This window comes from Gekko japonicus, unplaced genomic scaffold (genome assembly GCF_001447785.1).
Source record: "Gekko japonicus isolate JY-2015 unplaced genomic scaffold, Gekko_japonicus_V1.1 scaffold2582, whole genome shotgun sequence".
Lineage (NCBI taxonomy): Eukaryota > Metazoa > Chordata > Lepidosauria > Squamata > Gekkonidae > Gekko > Gekko japonicus.
Window position 1 is genome coordinate 60,692 of NW_015174915.1, and position 22,712 is coordinate 83,403.

Here is a 22,712-nt window from a genome sequence, read left to right on the forward strand (position 1 = left end):
TCTCATGGAGGCCATTTTTGGGTCAAATGTTTAAAGGGAAGTCTTTTGTTGGAGGGGTTGGATTGATTCGCCCTGGTGGTTCTGCGCATGTGCCATAGTAGTTTCGCCTCCCCCCATTCTACGGATGAGCACCTATGCACATGCGCAAACTGAGAAAATTTTTTATAAACCCGCTGACACACGCTCCCATGCGTCATTAGTGTAGACGCCAGGGAGCGACGTGATTGCACGGTGAGGTGGGATAAGGGAGGTAAGTGTGATCGTGATTATCCAGATCAAGTATAATCTGGTTAGAACAGGAGCAGTTTACCCCGCTCTCAGCATGCCGTCTGACTGCACCCAGTATATTTTTTTAGCAAGCTGGATTTGGGTTCCCCAGACCTTACTCATTTCACCTCAGTCACACAGCAGCTGCAAGGAACGTCACTTTTAAAGCTTGCAGGAATGAACTCCTCTCAGGACAATGGTGTGGGGGAGGGGCTCCTGCCTCCCCCACATTACTTTTTCCAGAACCAGCCCCCACTGTGGGGAGTTATTTGCCTAACGTTGGAGCTGCACAGAATACTCGCTGTGCAGCTCCTAAATTATGCAGATAACTCCCTACAAAAGCTGTTTTGGCTCAGGAAAAATGAGGGGGAGGCAAGAGCCCCCTCTTCCCCCCACACAGCCATCCTGAGCTTCTGCAGGTTTTAAAGTGATGCTCCCTGCAGCTGTTGCATGGCTGAGGTGAAAGCAAGCTGGGTCCAGGGAATTTCACCTGTTAAAAAAATGTATCAACACAATTTGGCCCTTAGATGTATCTCGGGAGAAATGGAATTCCACAGCCAAGTGATCCTCTTACAACCTCTGTGAAACTCTACTAGTTAAGGGTGCTTCCCAGGTGATGTTTTACTTACCAGCAAATCTGTAGAGGCTAATTACTGACTCGACTGTTGCACTGTTTAGGTGAAAAATGATTCAAGCACAGTCCTATTTAGTTTTCAGAATACTCCTAAACTTTTGCTGCTTTGGTTGGAACATATCAACATGGAAGTTATTACACTACTGCTGGTTTTGGATTCCCCACCCCCCTAATGGATTAGCAATACTCCCAGTATTTTGTCAGTGTAACCCTGGTGGCAAACCCAGGTTTGCTGCTGCATAATGCAGGAAAAGTCCTTGTGTGGGGATGGATCTACTACAGCTACTTCTTGTGCAAATGAAGCTAATTAATGCCAACAGATTTATTTTGCAAATTAGATCTCTGAGGTTCTACTAGGGTTGCCAGGTTCCTCCTGGCAACTGGCAGGGGATGGGGGGCACTTACCAGGAGAAAGAGGAAGGCCCAGGCCATGTCTCCAGCATCACACCACAAGCAGTGTTCCCTCTAAGCTAGCTCACAGTTTTTTAGCCTCCGGCTCACAGATTTTTGTCTTAGCTCAGGAAGGATGGGTCCAGGGCAAACTAATTTATGCAGCAGCCAAATCGCTCGCTCACAACTTTAATGCCAGTAGCTCACAAAGTAGAATTTTTGCTCACAAGACTCCACAGCTTAGAGGGAACATTGACCACAAGTGGTGTCATCATGCTGCAATGCTGTCACAGTGCTCAAGTATTGGGGGGGGGGACTCTATGATATAAACAGCTTCTACCATATAGTTTTTACTGAAATACCAGAGCATCACCTGGTCATCGTCACTTCCTGGGTGACATGCTCAAGTATTGGGGGGGGGGACTCTTTCTCCTGGTAAGTCCCCCCCCCACTGGCCAGCTGATTGGCAGCTGAGGGGCAGATCCTGGCAGCAGGGGGCCCTTGCCTCCACTGGGAGTGTGTGTCTGGCAACTCTAGTTTCTACTATGTTTTTGTTGTTGTTCAGTCGCACAGTCGAGTCTGACTCTTCGCGACCCCATGGACCAGATCCCACCAGGCCCTCCTGTCTTCCGCCGCCCTCTGACAAATATAATACTGATAAGTAGAATAAAGTCCTGGATGAGAACCAAGTACGGCTGGCTGATTTTACTGCAAACATTCTTATATAATTTGGCAGCTTCACATTTGTGTGCACAGATGGTGTCACTTTATTCCTTCACACAACTAGACGTTGAGAGATACCACAGTCTGCAATTACATGCAGTTCTAGAAATACTGCTTTAATGGCTACATAACTCGCTAAACCTCAGAGGTAGAAGATAAACTCCTCAAGAAGAGTATCACAAGGGCATAAGCCACCTTATTTCAAGCTTATGCTTCACATTTAAACATATTGTGAGCATACCTGCTCTACTGTGTAATGCCTCAGAATAGGAAATTATTCTCCTCTGGATCAAAAAACATCACTAAACTAGAATTCAGGTTCAGAAGTATATCATCATTAGCTACTTCATAAAGAATTCTTTAACATTAATTCTAAAAGTACAGCCATAATTATTTCAAGAATTCTTAACATAAAGGGTACACAGACTGAGGTAAAACAATAAACAGATATTAAAAACCAGCAGTCTAAAGTCAATAGCACCATCAGCAAGTAAAAGCATAATAATCAACAGGACAGACCATAAAAACAGTAACTGTTATACAAACACAGAGGAACATATAAGCTACCATAGAAGTAGAGCCATAAAAACCAAACCCGGAAATTTCCGTAAGAACCTTCACTAGTAAGGAACAAGATACTTCCTGATCAGGATGAGATGTTATAAAATGGCTCAGAAAAATATAAACATTTTCATCTGACATCTAAAAAGGTAACAAATTTGATGCCAGACAAGCCTTTGTCACGAGGAAAGTCTGGAACCTTGGAGCCACAGCAGAAAAGGCCCATCTCCTGCTTCTGCTACAAGCATACAAAGCAGACCGTCTAAAGCTAGCCTTAACAGTGGGAAGAAGATTCATGCGGGAGAAGCCTCATGCAGGTATGAAATCAGTATTTCCTATCTCAAAATACACACACTTACTTGTTAGGGATATGCAGGGGTCATTTCCTGCGAGAACGCACAGGAGCAGAGCTCCGGCAGTAAAGAGCTCAGGGGGCGGGCACATGCAACAAGCCCCACCCCCTGCTCCCAGCAGCCCTCAGTCAGAGCAAGCAGCAGCCAGGTAAGTTTCAGAGCTCCCCCCGGCCTGCCCCCAGTCCAAAACAGTCCAGTGGCACTTTAAGACCAAGTTTTATTCAGGTACAAGCTCTCCCTCCTCTGCTCTGCGAGGACAAATCTGCATGTTCCCCCCCCCCAACAGCTAGCAATCCAAAACAGTCCAGTGGCGCCTGAGTGGTGGGTGTTATGACACACTTCCAGTGATGTCAGGGGGTGGGGCATATGCAAATAAGTTATGCTAATGAGTTATACTAATGAGCTCTTGCACCTCTTTTCTACGAAATTACCACTGGGGATATGTGTTGTGACACACAGTGTCAACAAGCTATGGAAGCTTCTGTGGCGCTAAGCAGGAACGGTCAACTTGCATGATTCTGGCAAAACATTTAATCATTAAAGTTTTTTTAAAAAATAGGTTATTCCCCCATCTTTCTTACACATGTACTTCAAAGGCTACTTTCCATAGGTGATCCCACTAACTGCCAGCTACATTACTGAGTTATTGTTCTTAAAATAAACAAACACAGGCCTCAAAGAAAGGCATTGACTGACCATATTCCCTATCAAACATACTGCTTGATCTCACAGTTCTGTATAATTCAATGTTATCTGTTCACTCCCTCTCTATTTTATACATAAATAGGCTAGCCAAGCTTGTGTAATTATGATAACCTTAATCTAAAGTACACGTCAACCTCTATCATCGTATGCCCTTTTTACTTTGCATAAAAGCTTCAAGGATAAGTCAGTTTATAAAAAGGCCAGACATGGTTTGTTGAGCCTTGGGCAGAGAGACAACCAAGGGCCACACAGTAAGTCATGCCTTATTTCATCAGGTATATTGTACTGTTGACGCATTTTCATTATATGATACAGCTCCTATAACAGCATGAGGTAAGAACAACATTAATACAAATGGACAAAATTCAGGAAGCCAATGCACCTTCTTTCTTTCTTTCTTTTTGTTTAATCCATTTTAGATGTTTGTGTTTTGGAGCTTTGCACTTTTACTGATTGATGCAGCTAAAGGTGAGAGATTAAATGGACTACTATTTTTACCACGACAACACAGGAGCACCAAATAAATGTTGGTTTGCCGAATTGTTACTATGTGGGGTATCGGTATGATGTCAGAAGATGGGACTTGAGCAATATCATACAATACAGTAAGTGTGTTCAGAGGAAACGAGATTGGAGGAACATTGTGGCAGGCAGGAGAAATGGTGGATCTTGCCCTTCAGCACTGGAACACCTCACAAGGAGAGATTTTATTAATAATAATGGCATTTATACAGTGCTCCCAAAGAGCTTCACACACATTATCTTACTGTAATGCAAAAGACAGTCCTGTAGGGGGGGGGACACTGAGGTCAAAAATGGTGGCTAGCCTAGACCACATTGGTCGGGATGCCAGCCTCCAGGTGGGACCTGGAGACCCCCTGAAATTACAGCTCAACTTCAGAAAACAGAGATCAGTTCCCCTAGACAAAATGGATGCTTTGAAGGGTGGATTCTGTGTCATTGTACCCCACTGAGGTCTTCCCAGGCTCTATCAACAAATCTCCAGGAGTTTCACAACCTGGATCCAGCAACCCTACTCCTCCCATCCCCCGCAGGTGGTCATGGGGGACCTGGAAACCCTCAGCAGAAGTGAGATTGAACTATGGACCTCCCAGATCATTTTGTTAGCTATTACACTCCACAAGCTCCTGGAATATCTAATGCCAATCTGATTTAGGATTCAGAGAACATAAGTGTGTATAACAGAACCCTGGTAGCCATTTCCCTCCCTCCCTCCCTCCCTCCCTCCCTCCCTTTCTTTTCTTTTTTTTAAGAGAAAAGCAGCATCCAGGAGGGGACAGTCTGAAATGGAGGAATAAGTGCTTAATCTTTCCCCACCTCTCTACTCCAAACCCTCCCAGCAGCTGTTTTTCCCCCATGGAGGTCCTGAATGTATCCTTCTGATGCCCAGAAAGGAAACAACATGAGTGTTCACCCCATGAATTCTGGAGTCCCATTGTCCATGAAGATCCATCCCATGATTCTGCACCAAGAATGTGCCAAGTAAACTGAACAAGTAAATCAGAGAAACAGAACAGTTTTCTTAATTTTCATTATTTAAACTTACAATCATTGCATTGTTTTACCTTATAATTAGGCTTTCTTGGCAGGGAACAGTGATGAAAGTCAATCTGAAGGAGACATGGGGTAGTAGTGAAGGTTTAAGGCATAAACTACTAGGGTGTGGTGATTTTAAGGAAGAAGGGTGGATTCAAAAAGCTCTTCTGGTCACAAATATTATCAAAGAAATTTCTTTGAGGCATCCTGATACACCTGGGCAATAACGCTACTATATGAAATAAGAGCAGAGATGCTACACTAGGAAACAATTCTTATTTTTTTCACACTGCAATTATTTGGTCCACATAAATAGGAGAAGAAATCTGCTATGAACGAGTAGGCTGCTATACAGATGACATACCATGGTCTGGAACTCCTGAGCGACCAATTAAAAGATTGCCCTGGTCTCCAGAGAGAATAAATACTCGCTTCCTTCTCTATACCAAAAACAACCCCAACAACTTCCAGGTAAGGTCTTCTGTAAGGGTTAAACATTGAAAGATTCTCCCACAAGCTGTATAAAAGGGAAAAATATGCGGGTGATTCTGATAATCCTAAGAAAAGTATTTGCATGAAGACGTACAAAACTCACCTTTAGAAGAAGAAGAGATTGGATTTATACCCCGCCCTTCACTACCCAAAGGTGTCTCAGAGCGGCTTACAAACTACTTTCCCTTCCCCTCCCCACAACAGACACCCTGTGAGGTAGGTGGGGCTGAGAGAGCTCTTTCCAGAGCTGTCCTTGAGAGAACAGCTTGTCAGAACTACGGCTTGCCCATGGTCATCCAGCCAGGTGCAAGTGGAGGAGTGGGGAATCAAACCCAGTTCTCCCAGATTAGAGTCCGCGCACTTAACCACTACACCAAACAGTAAGCACAACCACCAGTTTCCATACCACAATTTTTAATCTTTGACAGCATTAGTGATAGACTTGACGAGGCATTTGTGATTTAAGCTCAGTATTTTATAGTCATGAGGTCGTTTTGATTAATTTTTAGGAGAATGAAGGGGAAATGTCTAGTGCTTATATTCTTTTATACCTTTTCACAGGAAATCACAGCAGTTGAACCAGAAACTATTGATTACTCAAACTTTAATGCCAGCAAGATAACACGCTTTATTACTCATGGATTTGTAGACCAGGGTGAGGAAAACTGGTTGTCAGACATGTGCAAGGTACAGTATAATGTAACTGTTCTTAAATCAGTTCATACCCAGACAGGTGATGCTGAGCATTATCACTTTTCTTTACTTTGCTGCAGAGATGTGGTGATAAATAACCCCCATTAGCTGCCCTTTAGTTATGAAGTTTGCCCAGAATAATAGAACTGTGTTGTGGGAGGAATTTAGAGATCATGTTATCCTATGCTATACAATGAAGCCAGATCAGCCACACCCAAATGTTAACTATGCTTTTTAAAATGTGACCTGATCACCTCTGAAAAGATGCAGGCACTTATATTTGCCAAACTAGTGTGTATTGCCACACTTATGTATATTGATTGGGCCATGAAGTATTCATTGCTGACTCCTTCCCAATCAGCACAACATAGAGGGCTTTGCAGAAACAAACTTGTTTTGGTGGAGAGTACCAAGGAAAGACCAATGAGGCAACATCTTTTTTTTCAGGGATTGCTCTCCATTCCAAGGATTTTCCCACAGGGAAAGACAGTACACCATTAGCCAATATCATCTCCCATTTCAATATGCTTGCCGTGGTCTCCACCTGAGAGTCCGCGACAACCTAGAGACCGTTATTCCTGGGAAGAGTCAAACATATTTTTTTTCTTTACCAGAGGTATTCAGAAGAATTTGGGCACATGTACAAAGCAGCATCCCTTATTCAGCACTCACCTCTGACAGGTTCAAAGAGAACTGTAGAAGCCAATATTCACAAAGAAGACATACCAAGATCTATGAGTGTTTGTATTCTCTTATACCACTTTGCACCACTTTTGTAGCCCTTATTCAGCATTTCAGTACACAAATCCATACAAAAGGAGGGTCTAATCTTCTATAAGGTATAGAGCATTCCCAGGATAGCATAACCAGGTAAGCCATGAAATATGACTAGGTGAATATACCACCAGACAGCCATTAGCCAATATGGCCACCATCTAGGCACAGCTGTGGAAAACAGAACAAACTAGGAAAAGGTTCAGGATGTGTAGTGGCAGGAACCCTTCCACAATGTCTGTTTTATGTTGTTTGCATCAGAGGATGTTTGAAGTAGAAGATGTCAACTGCATCTGCATAGACTGGAAAAAAGGTTCCAGGTGTCCATACACCCAAGCAGCAAACAATATCCGTGTGGTGGGAGCTGAAGTGGGTTACTTTATAAATACCCTTGAGGTAAGAGTGCTTTAATACACTGATCCATAGTTATGGATCTTACTGTGTCCTGATCTGAAAGCCTTCCAATAACTGTAAGTAATTTCATAAAACCTGGATCATAAAAATTTTCCAAGATCCACTTAGTTTGTGAAGTAATTCTCAGATTGATACAGTGACTTTAGTGTTAATTCTACTATAGGAAGTCTATAATTGTTGGGGAGAGGAAAGGATCAGAAAATAAAATACCAATATTCTGTTGTGAATATGCACACTTGACATCTATGCTACAGCTCTGGAGTAGATTCCAAATGAGAGAAAGGCAAAGTATTGGGGGGAAAGCCACACTGAAACAAAGATGATTTAAAATTGTATATAGGGGGGGGGGAATCATTGAAGTATTAGTACAAATATTTCAAAAGAGCTTTCTTTCACTGTAACACTATGGCAGGTCCTGACACACCATCAAGCACTTGTTGTCTGTACTATTTTCAGAACACATAATGCATGTTATTATCATGGGAATCAGGTTTATCCTCCAGTCAACACATTGGCCACCATCCAGCTGGTTTTTAAAGTGCATCAGTGGATCAAGGCATTCAAATCAAGCTTAGATCATTCAAATTTTATACCCTGATAACTGAATCAGAACCATAGTGACTCACAAATTCTCTCCATGGCTGATACCTGAACCCTATTCTCCCAAATTACATTCCAGCAACGATTCCATTGGCTGGGCCATGGCCCCCTCAGTGGTTTTGTTCACAAATGTGCACTGGGTTGGGATCTCAAGTAACTGTTTATAATTCTAATGGGGACAGTTCCTGCAATTGAGGAAAGTGAGCAGTGGAGTGCCACAAAAATCAATATTGGAACCAGTACTTTTTAAGTTGCTCATAAATGATTTGGAATTGGGGATGAGCAGTGTAGTAGCCACATTTGCAGATAATACTAGCAAAAACCAAGTTGGATTGTAAAGAACAACAGGAAGATTTCTTTAAATTGGGTGAGTAGGCAACAGTGTGGAAAATGAAATTCAGCATGGTCTAATTATAAGGTGCACACTGAAACAAAACAAATTGAAACAGATCTTGGAGTTGTAGTGGAAAGCTCAAGGAAAATATCAAACCAGTGTGAGGCACTATGCTGGACTAGATGGACCACTGGTCTGATCTGGCAGGCTTTACTCAAGTTCCTATTTCTAAGTCAACAAATAAATATGTGTGGCAAGTATCCCACGCTGAGTGGATCTAAGCTAAATTCAGCATGTGGCAAAGAAGTGATATAATTGCTTCACCATGTAGCAAGCTCAGAATCAACTGCAAAGGTGACGTAAACATGGATCAAGTTGGAAGCTAAGCAACTTGTGAAACATTCATAAAATTACTTCATCTTGGATCCACTTAAGCCATGTTCTCATATGAACTGTCTATGTGCTGTTCAGAACATTTAATAGGAACCAAAATCTACTATTTCTTTGGACAAACACCTGCCAATGTATATGTTCTGTTTTCTTTACTACTGATCTCATCAATAGGCAAGGTACGGCTACTCTCCTTCCATGGTACATTTCATTGGCCACAGCCTTGGGGCACATGCAGCTGCTGAGATGGGAAACAGAGTACCAGGAATTGGAAGAATAACTGGTAGGCAAATACAATGCACAAAAATAGTATCAAACAAAGTATTCCTGGACCCGACTCTTACTTGGTGCTTTGTACAGATACAACTATAGAGGCTGAACGAAGAGGAATCCAGAGGGTAATCAGCTCACAAATGTGAATACACATCTGCCTGTATGTGTGTTCTGCACACAACTGTCTTTTGTAAAATGGTTTTTGAGAGCTGAACGGTGCAACACTTATCTTGAAAAGTGTGACAAAACTAGCAATTGTTATCAGATTCAGATAGATCATTTACGATCAGTGCAAAAACAAAAAAGCACTGACCTGTAGTGATGGCTGATGAATTTTAGTACAGGCAAAGATTACCTATCATGCAGTTATTGGGGGGGGGGGAGCAAGATGAAGGGGTATCTTCAGGAAAGCCAAGCTCTGACAAGGGGGGGGGGGAGCAAGATGAAGGGGTATCTTCAGGAAAGCCAAGCTCTGACAAGTCCAAAGAGAAATTCCAGGCCCGATTTCCCACAAGCGCTGCTCCACATTCACTCTTCCCTTTTGCCCCGATGGCACGTGTCAATTTCACACAAGCTGCTGCACAGCCACATTTTACCCCGGAGCTTCGCGCGATTTTCCCCGCATCTACTCAGTCCTCAAAAAACAGGATTGAGTAGACGCAGGGGAAATCACGCCAAGCTGTGGGGCAAAATGCGGCCGGCAGCAGCTTGTGTGAAATTGACACGTACCATCGGGGCAAAAGGGAAGAGCGAGCGTGGAGCAGCGCTTGTGGGAAATCGGTCCAGATTTCTTTATAGGTTTACTTGATGCTTAATTATCCACCTTCACCCCTAAACAGTAAGAAATTTCCATGAGAAAGTTCTACTGTGTTCTTCTCTCAGTTCCACTAAAGATACTTTACTGTGTTTTAAAGCTATGATTTATTGAATCTGAACCCCCAAACACACACATACCCTAAGAAACATGGCACCCATAGGTTACCTGAACCAATATCACACTTTCCCAGGGACACACAGAAAACTATTCAGTCTACACAAGACAAACCATGACACATTCACAATGTACCTTCCCCCCATATTCTTACACTGGATCTCCCATAAGGCCCTGCTATTATTTCATGCACAGACTCCTAGGACACTGATAGCCAAAGATTTGCTAACTAAGATCCATTTGTTATAAGGTCTAGTTAATGATTCTGAACAGCTCATCAGATTCTTCTAAATCTCACAAGGACAGCAAAGAAATATTTTTACCTAAACCAGTCGGTGTGCATGGATGGATTTCATATTTTATTATCCAAAAAGTCAGATATTTATGTGTTAGCTGTGAAAATGACCACTCTGGATGCAATGTTCAACATGTCGGATCCAACACACATTCACTTGCAGTATGATCACTGTTTAAAAACATTGAACATGGTCACTGTAACGACGTAGAGATCAGGTCGCCTGCAAGTTTTGTTCATGCATAGTGCAATTATTATGTGCCAGCAAAGTCAGGAATGTGATATTTGGCTTATTAATGGCCAGAGCCTACAGATGAGCAGCTCCGGGACTGGTTTGCCTTCCAAGTGACCCAAGCAGCCACTTGAGACACCAAACGAGTGAGTGGTAGTGATGGGTGTAACTTCCATGACCTGTGCCAAAGTGTACTTCCTCTGCACCTGACTTGCATCCTGTGGGGCAGGGCAGGAGGAAGGCACTTTGGGCAGCTGAGCTAAGTAACCTAGGCTGTCCCTGAGCAGGTGCTATGCAGGTGCTATGCAGCAAGAGCAGCAAGAGCTGCCATATGGAAAGTTTCGACCATATGATGAAGGGTCATCATTTTTCTCCTCCTAGACCTATTGAAAATCTTTCTATTGAAAATCTTTTCTTGTCAGTTGAAGATTACTCCAGAACAAACGTCTGAGAGCCACAGCCTTCATCTTTGCCACTCGTTTTTTTGGTCCTTCGAGTTAAATATAGATAAACTGGACTTTTTAAAAATGTCAAGTACTCTAACATTAGACTTTTAGTGAGGATTTACATTTTTCTAATTACTTTTTTAGACTCCTTATTCATCACACAAACAATTTTTATGTACCATAACTAATTTCAAAGGTTATTAGATCAATAGTTTTCCATTAGACAATTTCTTGCAAGGACTTAGGCCTAGTACCTCTTGAATCAAAAGCCTGAAATATTTAATTTAACACCAGCTTTACAGACATTGTAAGGGTTGGAAGAGGGAGGCACATTTAAATAATAACAGAAATGCTGCAGCTTTCTGAGCTTGCCATTAAATTACAGCATATCTGTTGCAGAGATATGAAAACCTAAAGAAAAGCTAATGTTGGTAAAGTTAATTAAGTAAACGGTTTGGGGGAATGTGGATTCATGTTTCAGATACTAGGCCCCCAGCATAATAAAACTGAACTATTGGGAATCAGCAGCCCATTTGTTCCTGAGTAACTAGAGTAAAGTCCATTGATCCTGATACAAATAACGAGCAGTGTTTATATCAATAACAGGGTCATATATTTGCTAACACCAGTAAACTGGAGGTGTAAGAAACTATTTTAAAGAAACATTTTCAATGGTATATAACTGGATATCTGAGAGCCTGCTTCAATGACTTAGAGTTACCTAGCAACGAGCACTTAGTGACAGAACAATATTCTCGGGAGTTGGCTCCTGGCCAGTTGCCAGTACTGCACCCAGTAGAGGTGGTTTCAACAAGAGCTCTTCATTCTCCTCATGTTCTCACAGCAGTGCTGCATAACAGCACTTCTGCTATGAAATTGGGGAGCAGGATCATTAGTGTTTCACAGAGTAGTAGGCTACAGACATTTCAGGGTCATTAAATCACGATGTTTGTGCAATCCTGTCACAAGCTACACAGGCAATTGTACAGTTTTTCTAACATTCTACCATAAACATTTTCTGAAAAATTTATCTATCATGAAATCAAGACAATTTCCCCAGTTTGACATTTGGTGCAAATAATCCACCTGGAGAACAGCGTGCTCTGGTCAGATAAAAAGAAAAGTCTGATGAAAAATGGTCAAATGTTAAAACATTTGCCTTGATCTTGAAGATTCACAAATGTGTGACTGGTTTTTGTGCGCACAAAACCTGCCTCAGTTTTTATTTTTCCAGCTTCCATTCTGCCAAGAATTCAGAAATGTTCCAAGAATCCTGCACTGCCTGGTTTGATAAAAATATGTTGCACATTAATAGAGTTATGACGTTTCAAAGTTTAGCCACAGCTTTCTTCCTCTGCAGCACTGAACATGGGGCAATGCTAAATAATAAAAGCTTATTAAGAATTTATATCATAATTAATGGCAGAGATGCCCATTCAAAGGAAGGTTGCAAACAGAATACAAATTTGAGAAAAAAATTAAAGGAGCTAGGAAAAGTAAGTTTAGCTAGATGGAATCTATGTTGAAAGTAAACACCAAAAGTTAGACTACAATGTCACTGTCACGCTTCTCCCAAAATCATGGATGCTATGCCTTAATTCTTTTCTTAAACCAGAGGGTAGAGTAATCAGAACTGGACACTTCTGTCAGCTTTTTAAAGAGTACACTCTTATCTTATTTAACTGTGGTTCAGTATTGTTAGTGTATAAATCTACAACTGCCTCTCCTAAAATCCATGTGTATACTTTTATAGCCCTAGATCCTGCTCAACCATATTTTCAAGGCACACCACCCATAGTCAGGTTGGATAAAAATGATGCTGCTTTTGTTGATGTTATTCATACTGATTCGGCTCCCACCATTCCATACCTGGGTAAGTTGGCCATACTGCATGAAATATGCAATAGTATTAATAAGTCTTCAGAAATCAACACATTTATCCATTATGAATATTCTAGGCTTCGGAATGAGTCAAGCTGTGGGACATCTTGATTTTTACCCAAATGGAGGCGAATACATGCCAGGATGCAAGAAGAATATAATTTCACAAATAGTGGACATTGATGGAATCTGGGAAGGTAGGTGTAAAGAGGACTTCTGCTAAGAGTAAAGAACTTTAACAGGCATTGATAGGATACAGAGCTATACCAAAGAAAAGGGAATAACACTTCCAACAGATGCACTGAAACCAAAAGGACCAATCCCATGTTTACCATATTGATCCAATTAGAGCTTATACATGCATGGAATGTGATTGGCTGAGGACCCATATGCACAAATGGGTGCAGCTGAGGTCTTACTCCCCACCACTACCACAGAGTCAAAAAGCTGCAATTTAGAATAAAAGCAACTAGTTTCATAATGTCTTCATATAAATCTATGGTGTACCATCACCTTCAGATTTTAGATTGGTGATAAACAGTGCGTGTCAACAGTTTTAGAGCGTAAGAGCCCTGCTGGATCAGATAAATGGTCCATCTAGTTCAGCATCCTGTCTCACATAGTAGCCAACCAGTTGGATGGCCAACAACAGGGCATAGAGGCTGAGACCTTCCCCTGGTGCTGCCTCCTGGCTCTGGAATTCAGAGATTTAGTGCTTCTGAACATGGCGGTTCCCCTCAGTCACCATGGCTAGTAGCTGACAGACCTATCCTCCATGAATCTATCTAATCCCCTTTTAAAGCTGTTTATTCCTGTGGCCATCACTACATGCTCTGGCAGCGAAATCCACAGCAGCTAATGATCTAAAATTAAACAAACCAGAGAGAAACAAGAGGAGAGGAGGGAAAAGGGAAAGAGGCAGGGATAAAAGGAAGAAGAATATGCATTCATTTCAATTCACATACTTAGGCTTACTTTTGGCAGATTATTGAAGTTTAAGATTGAATCAATCTGCTAAAGGCTTCACAGGAAAGATGGATTCTGAGGAGGGACTAGAAGGAAGTGAGAGAGGGTGACATTCAGGGACCCAGATCCAGGTGTTAGGTGCAACAAGAGAGAAAGGGTGGAGCTGTTTGAGCGAACAGAAATAATACAGGTAGCTAAGGGTGGTGCAGCTGCAAAGGTGAAGGTCACAGGAAGGGACATATTAGAATACAGGATAGGAAAATTCATGTAGAGCTTTGAAGGTAAGGATAAGGAGCTTATATTGTATCAGGAGGAGGACAGGAAGCCAGGGTAGGAATTTAAGGCAGGAAAGTGTTTTCATCAAGGGGGTGGAGAGAAAGGACACAAAGTCTTGGCTTTAATACACGGCAATGGTGACATTATCAACTGATATGGAAATCATACAAGAGGAGGATAATTTTGGAAGTAAAATGAGAAGTTTGGTTTTTGTCATATAGGGTTGGATCAAGTGCAAGGACTTTGGGAGGTTCACATAAGGATCCTGTCTTTTTTTGAGGCAGTTGACAATCCTAATGAATATACACAGCTTCAGTAGACCTTACACTGTGCTAAGTACATCAGGATTACTGTCTCCATATTAGAGAAAGGAGAAGAGCTGAGACATATAGCACCTTGCCTAATGCCATCTGGTCAAAGAGCAGTACAGGAGAAGGGGAGGACAGCAGTCAACACTGAGAAAATGGTGCAGAGGCAACAGGGTTAAGTCCCCTCACTCTGCACCACCCCCAAACCATTAGAACCTCTTTAAAAAACTGTGGGAAAGACTAATCACAGATTTCCTCGGTGATATCTCATGTGTGATTGATCTGATGAAGTAGGTTCTAGCTATGAAAACTCATGCTACAATAAAATTATTAGTCTTTAAGATTACAAAAAAGGATCCCATCTTTTTTGACACTCCCATCCCTCCAGAAGCTATTTGGTTTCTTCCCAGGGTCACAGGACCCTCGTTTGTCAGGGAACTGCAGTGGGGAAGGGGGCAAAATTGTTCTTCTTCCATCAGCAGAGCTCCGCTCATGCTAGTGGTAGGAGGGAGCAATTTCACCCCCTGCCCAGGAACCCTTCCCGACAGGCACGGCTATTAGTCCATGTGGATCACACAGCCCAGCAAATAAACTTTCCCATAGTCTGAAATGGCTGCTGGGGAAAGGACAGAACTGGGAACACCCTTGGCTGTCAGCACTTTCTTCTGGTGAATTGTGAGATCCAATCCACAGACAGCGACACAACATACAGGAAGTCTAATCCAACCAGAAAGTGTAGATGAGGGGCTAGATGGGAAGGAGAAAGTGTCAGGAGTTCAAAGAGGTGGAGGTACAATAATGCACTAATATTTTTAGTACTTATGTCTGAATTTTCAGAAAGTTATTTTGTTTATTTGCTTCATTTATTCAGGTGTGCGTACTAAAAATTTAGTGCATCTTGCTTCATTCACAGACTATGTTTCTCCCCCATGGGAACACCCAGTGGCTTACATTGGCCTCTCCTCCACTGTTATCCTCAGAACAACTCTGTGAGGCAGGGCAGGCTGAGAGATTCTGACTGGCCCAAGGTCACCCAGCAAGCTTCCATGGCCGAGTGGAGATTCAGACCTGGGTCTCCCAAATTTGAGTCCGACTCTCTGAACAAACCACCACTGGCTCTCAATATTAGCTTTCAATGTTTGCTAACCCAGTTGAAGAAAACAAAAGACATTTAGGGGTAGACATCTTGATATACAGTTTAGAACGCCAGTTTTGTCTTCTGATCAGCTTCACAGATTAGGGTAGCGTTATTAATAAATAAATACTAAGAATAGCAATTGCTATTGAATCCTAGTTCATGAAACTTTGCAAGCTCATAATTCCCATCCATCCCAAAGTCCCCTTGTCTGATGTATTTACAAGAAACCTTTTTATTAAAGTGATTGAAGAGACAAAGAACCCTTTCATCGTATGATAATTTGTCATTATGATGGCACATATTAAAAAGACACAAAGTTAATTATAGTTGTTCCACTGCATATTAAGCTTTCCCAAACTAGCATACAGAACAGAAACAAACAGGAATTAATTGCCTGTCTCATCCAGAAAAGCTGTTTATTAATAGTCAAAGTAAATACTGTTTAAACTGTTCCAGGACAGTGAAGCTGCAGGAAAGGCCATCATTCAAATCTCTGTTATTTGGGCGGGGAGCAGCAATGAGGGAATAACCTTGATATTTGGGTATTGCTAAATCTTACTTCCTTACCATTTTTAAACAGAGAATTTCCTAACAGCCAGTTTGATCAGTGTACCTCTCGTTATGATGAACTATTATCCAGTACTAGTTTCAGACACTGAGTATCAAAGGCTGAATCTGCATGGTGATGATTCTCTGTTGTGAATACAATGGCATTGCAAATACAGATATATTCATAGAAGCAACAGATTGTCCATGTGGGGGTTTCCTACACACTTTCCCTGGTCATCCCCTTCTGTTTGCCATTCACTGCCACTAAGTATACTAGAGGACATTTGTTGGCAATTTTTAGAAGGGTAGATGATAGTTCCTATATCTGTATAGCATTATAGCGGTATAGCAATATAACAATTACCAATTTTTAAGGCAAAAAACCCACCAGTGGCATTATGGGGGAAATGACAGGTGCAAGGGGAGGCCAGGAGTAAAATGGCACCAGTGTAGGTGGGACCTTTGAAAATGCACACTCTCCCATCCAGGCAGTGTGCTAATGCACCTGGACTGCATTCTTACCAGAAATATCATACCAAACCAACTCTGAGAAAGATTAAAATGAAGCAGAGGAAAACCTGGGAAGTGGAAACAATGGGCTCTTTCACACTCATTTTCATTGTTTGGGTGTCCCTATTTTTGGCGAGAGGGGTCTTTTCTGCATGTGTTTTGCTCCCTCTAGTGGTTGATTTGATAGTACATCACTGTATGTCCATTATATTTCCCTGCACTTTAAAACTTATATCCACGAAGATTAAAGTGAGTTACCCCTTAGAACTGTTCTGTTCATCCTACCACCATCAGTGATAGAATGGAGATATCCATTTGTAAGAACAATTTACTTCACAATATATAAGATGCAGACCAGTCATCAAGCTCCCTCTGGTACTTATGCAGCACTGATTTAAAGCAACGTCTGATGTAATTTAGCATTTTCTGAAGCTGTAACCCAGCTTTTACCCCTATAGCTCTCATATGACTTCACAAGGGGAAGTGGTTTAGTTCAACCGTTAGCACAACCTGCAAAGTGATGGCAAAACAAGTGTCAGAAAAAATGGCAACATTGCCACTCAGTCTAGGAATGGGGATTAATCTACAGGGTGTGCACAAAACCTTTTGTCAAACCACTTGCTATGAAGCAGTCAAAGATAATTTGCAGTATATAACAGTAGCTTCTTTTTCTCAGGAACCCGTGATTTTGTGGCCTGTAATCACCTGCGGAGCTACAAGTATTATTCTGACAGCATTCTCTATCCAGATGGATTTCTAGGCTACCCATGTGCAGGACATAACTTATTTGAAACAGTATGTTATTTGTGTATTATGGAAAAATATTATCTCAGGCTACTGTCACTTCATACGCACACAGTAGACTACAGACTTCCAGGCTGCTAAGTTCCTTTAACAGTGTAGCCTGAATCTATCTTTTTTGTGTGTGTGTGTGTTAAAGCCATTGAAGGTGCTTTCCATTCAGAGAAGCAATGTTTTACAACTGACACTAGAACACTCTGCCAGAAAAATGAAAATAAATCCAAGTATGTACTTCTGCTTGAACTAGAGATTGTGAAATGGCTTGCACACTTTTGAACAAGTGTTAAGGGCTATATAGCTGAGTATTATAGCATGTAAGCAAGGAGACCTATAAAAACTTGTAGGTGGCATCTCATTTTCCCTGTATCCCCCCCCCACTATTTCCTTTTTTACTTCCCTACCAGTCCCCATACCCTCTCCCCTTTTTCCTGCTTTCTTCTTTTCTTCACGCCCACCAGCTAACCTACTGTTCTCTGCACCCCTTTCTTCAGCATTTACTCCTTGCCTTCCCCAGGCAACCTCTCCCCAGGAAATGTCTAGTCGAGCTTTGCGGTGGTCGCTGCTGAAGGGTGCTCCAGAGAGCCTTCCTCCATCAGGAGACATAACAGGGAACAGAGATGAAATCTTTTCCATGCCTGCTTTTGACTTCATTACAGAAATCAGTGCGCCAGCATGGCAGAGTGACTAAAGTATCGGACTAGGATCTGAGAAACCCCTGTTGAAATCCTCACTCTGCCATGGAAGCTTGCTGGGTGACCTTGGGCCCATCGCAACCCCTCAGCCAAACCTACTTTGCAGGGTTGTTGTAAGGATAAAATAGAGGAGATGAGAACAATGTAAGTCACTTTGGATTCCCCATTGGGGAGAAAGATGTGATATAAATAAAATAAAATCAAAAAATAAAAACCAAGGATTTGAAGACTGAGCGATATTATTACAGTTGATGAGCTACCTCCAGTGGCCACTGAGAGCATTTTTTTAAATCTACAGGCATTGTTTCTATTATTTTGGGGAGCTTTAACCCACCAATGCAGTTCTGTAGATTTTGGATTTTTCTGCAAACCTGGCACTTCCTTCAGGTTTGTAGAAAATTCCCTCCATCTGTCCTTAGCTCCATTTTGTTGTTGTTGTTGTTGTTCAGTCGCACAGTCGAGTCCGACTCTTTGCGACCCCATGGACCTCATCACGCCAGGCCCTCCTGTCTTCCGCCATCCTCTGGAATTTGCTCAATTTCATGTTCATTGCATTGGTAACACTATCTAACCATCTCATCCTTTGCTGTCCCCTTCTTCTGTTACCTTCAGTCTTTCCCAGCATCAGGGTCTTCTCCAGTGAGTGCACCCTTCTCATTTGGTGGCCAGTATTCAGCTTCAGTATTCCAGGGAACAGTCATGGTTGACTTCTTTTAGGATTGACTGATTTGATATCCTTGCTGTCCAAGGAACTACCATTTTTGTCCTTTATCATGGCCAGCTTTGCATGGAGTGTTCCCTTGATTTCTCCAATTTTCATGAAGAGGTCTCTAGTTCTTCCCATTCTATTGTTGTCCTCTATTACTTTGCATTGTTCATTCAAGAAGGCCTCCTTATCTTTCCTTGCTGTTCTCTGGAAATCTGCATTCAGTTGGGTAAATCTTTCCTTTTCACCTTTGCCTTTCGCTTTCCTTCTTTCCTCTGCTATATGCAAAGCCCCATCAGATAGCCACTTTGCTTTCTTGCATTTCTTTTTCTTTGGGATGGTGGTGATTGCTGCCTCCTGTACAATGTAACGAACCTCTGTCCATAGTTCTTCAGGCACTCTGTCTATCAAATCTAGTCCCTTAAACCTATTCTTCACCTCCACTTTATATTCATAAGGGATGTGATCTTGGTCAAACCTGAATGGTCTAGTGGTTTTTCCAACTTTCTTCAGTTTAAGTCTGAATTTTGCAATGAGTAGCTCATGATCTGAACCACAGTCAGCTCCAGGTCTTGTTTTTACTGACTGTATAGAGCTTCTCCATCTTTGACTGTATTTTACAGATCTATTTTACAGATCTATTAATCATATTCTCTACAGTGCAGTTGAGAATTAGATCCATAATGAAAACTCTTGGGTCAAGCATTTGCAGAACTACTCTCTGTTCTTTTAATCCAGCTCTACGTATGTGCAGGGCAGAGGTCAAGCCTGTTCTGACATTTTAGGGTGATAGTGGCTGGTTAAGATCTATCAATGAATTGCTGGAGACTAGTGGGTGGAACAAGGGGGCTGGTGGAGACAAGCAAATCACAGCCAGCTTATCGTAACAATTAGTTTAAGTACACAACAGCATTTTCTGAAAAGTAACTGTCCACTAATTTGGCCATAAAGATATTAAAATAATTAATTCATTAGCTTTCCATGACACAGGGATATAATAGAATGTCATTGATTCTTACACCCAAAACATTCAGATAACACAGACTATTAGACATGGAAAACACAACTACTTCATATAAATCAGAAGTGAAATGTATTTTTTTAAAAATGTTGGCTTTTCCTAAGAGTTTGGGGGACAATAGGGTCTGAAAACAGGAAGAGTATTCAAGGCTACCTTAGAGAAAACCTAATAATTTGTTTTTTAAAATGCCTTGAAATGTGACATGGACCAACAAGGTGGTCTTGGACCACAGTAAAGTATCGTTGCCAAGTGCAAGGCAAGGCAAAACAAGTGTTACTGTACCAAATTATTAGATAGGGCTTTGCATTGTTACAATAAATTTGTGGGAAATTGCTGCATAATCAAAAGTTATGAATTCTTCCTATTTTTTTTTAATTAGGGAACCTGTTTCCCATGTCCCCAAGGTGGATGCCCCAAAATGGGTCACTATGCTGATGAATTTAAAAACAAAATCAGCTCTGGATTTCAGAAGCTCTATCTGAATACCGGAGAAGCCAAGGTTTTTGCCCGTAAGTTCCAATAATATCTTCTCATTTATCTGTTGTAATAAACACTGAAGGCTGACTTCTGATACAAACTAATAGCTCCAAGAACTGTGTGAAACAACACACTACTGATCTCCACCTTGCATATGGAACAAGAATGGCCCCATGCCAGGAAACGTCCTTCCAATAGGGGACTTCACTGGGTTCTAATTCTGCACAGACAAATGCACTGATCCAGCCAGAAAAATTTTTTTTTCCCACAGAGCAGAATTCTACAAAGACCCATCAAGAATAGTTGTACATTTATTTATATTTAATTCATTTTTACACAAATCAGGTTACAACTAATGTTCCCTCTAAGCTGTGGAGTCTTGTGAGCAAAAATTCTTCTTTGTGGGTTACTGGCATTAAAGCCATGAGAGAGCGATCTTGCTACAGCATAAAGTAGTTTGCCCTGGAGCCATCCTTCCTGAACTAAGACAAAAAATGCATGAGCCGGAGGCTAAAAAACTGTGAGCTAGCTCACACTAACTCAGCTTAGAGGGAACACTGATTACAACATTCTCCACTTCTCCATTTTATCCTCAAGAGCCCTGTGAGGGTGGGTCAGGCGGTGTGGCCCAGGATCACCCAGCCACCGAGTCTGTGACTGGCCCAAGGTCACTCAGGAAAACTTCCACAATAGAGTGGACATTTGAATCCAGGTCTCCCATACACTAACACTAACCACTATCCCATGCTGCCTCTCAACATCCAATACACATCTACATCTTACTGCACTGCTTGGATCCAGACACGAGCCAGATGCTAAGTAATATCCACAGTGTAACTATATTTCTACCGCAATGCAACATGGCTGGAAGTATGCATGTCCCTACCCACTTTTGTGCTGTCATTCACAACACACCCTTGCACACAGCTATAGTGAGATTGGGGCCACTCAGCTAGCCCTTTACTCAGAGATTGCTTATACGTTTTAGAGAAGTAGAATATTATCTGTTTTAATATTGTTTTTTGCATTATTTTTAATGTGTCTGATTATGTAAACCTTCCTCTGTCTTAAAAATCTTCACAGAAAAGCTGTGCTTGAAATCAACACAAACAGTTCAGTGCAAGTAGGAACAGAAACTTCTAAATACTGACTAAAACAAACTTATTTTGTGTGTGTTGATATAGGCTGGAGGTACAAAATATCTGTCACGCTGTCTGGGAAGAGCAGTGTCAGAGGATACATAAATATTGCCCTATATGGAACTGGAGGGAACACAAGGCAATATCAAATTTTCCAGTAAGTTCAGTATGAGGGAAATCGTACAGTGTTAAAGATACTTGATACTGGGTTTCCTACTTTTGAGCTCCTCCATGATGACTGCGCCTTTCTTCTCTGTTTTAGCAATGGATGCAAATGAGACCCTCTTTTTGCTGAGAGAGAGCTGCTGAATGCCAAGCACCTCTTCAGCCTGCTCCTTTCAATCTGAGCTGCATGCCAGGGACAGCCCACAGGTCTGTGCGCCCAACCCATTCTGTGATGTGCCAACATCTGGGGCAGGCTGCAGGAAGCTGCTTGAGAGCTGACTGGCTGACAGCCAGTGCTGGGTCCAATTGCCCAAATCATCCTTGCTCCCCCCCTCTTCCAACCAGGCACAAATGCTCCCCCACCCTGGGAGCCTGTCTTTGTCAGCTACTCCATGACTGGATATACTTTTTGAATGCACATTGGCCAGAGGTGTATTCTAATTATTGTTGAGCAAATTTATATATATTGTGTGTAAAGTCACTTCCAACTTACGGTGACCCTATGAATCATGACCTCCAAAACATCCTCTTGTTAACAGCCTTGCTCAGGGTTTGCAAACTGAGGTCCATGGATTCCTTGATTGACTCAATCCATCTCATGTTGGGTCTTCCTCTTTTCCTGCTGCCTTCAATTTTCCCTGGCATTATTGTTTTGTCTTCTCATAATGTAACCAAAGTATGATAGCCTCAGTTTGCTCATTCTAGCTTCTAGGTTTGATTTGATCTACAGCCCATTTATTTGTCTTTCTTCTTTGTCCAATTTTCACACCCATACACAGTAATGGGGAATATTATAGTGTGAATTATCTTTATCTTGTTCTCCAGTGACACTTCCTTACATGTAACAATCTTTTCTAGCTCCTTCATGGCTCCCCTTCCCACTCCCAATCTCCTTTTATTTCTTGGTTGTGGTTCCGTTTTGGAGAGGAGACAACTGAGAGGTGATATGATAACCATCTTCAATTACTTGAAGGGCTGTCATATAGAGGATGGTACAGAGTTGTTTTCTGTTGCCCCAA

General features: G+C 41.8%; 1 protein-coding gene across 1 annotated transcript in view; it reads left to right on the plus strand.

Annotated features, from left to right (window-relative positions):
- The first annotated feature begins 4,052 nt into the window (after positions 1–4,052).
- The window catches only part of LOC107122033 (inactive pancreatic lipase-related protein 1-like), a 23,477-nt gene continuing 4,817 nt past the window's right edge, over positions 4,053–22,712 (plus strand). Inside the window, exons 1-10 of the mRNA XM_015425058.1 lie at positions 4,053–4,101; positions 5,507–5,661; positions 6,244–6,369; positions 7,411–7,545; positions 9,062–9,170; positions 12,818–12,937; positions 13,023–13,142; positions 17,369–17,487; positions 20,292–20,421; positions 21,574–21,685. Coding sequence (XP_015280544.1) covers positions 4,053–4,101; positions 5,507–5,661; positions 6,244–6,369; positions 7,411–7,545; positions 9,062–9,170; positions 12,818–12,937; positions 13,023–13,142; positions 17,369–17,487; positions 20,292–20,421; positions 21,574–21,685 — 1,175 coding nt within the window. The remainder of the gene's footprint in view (positions 4,102–5,506; positions 5,662–6,243; positions 6,370–7,410; positions 7,546–9,061; positions 9,171–12,817; positions 12,938–13,022; positions 13,143–17,368; positions 17,488–20,291; positions 20,422–21,573; positions 21,686–22,712) is intronic.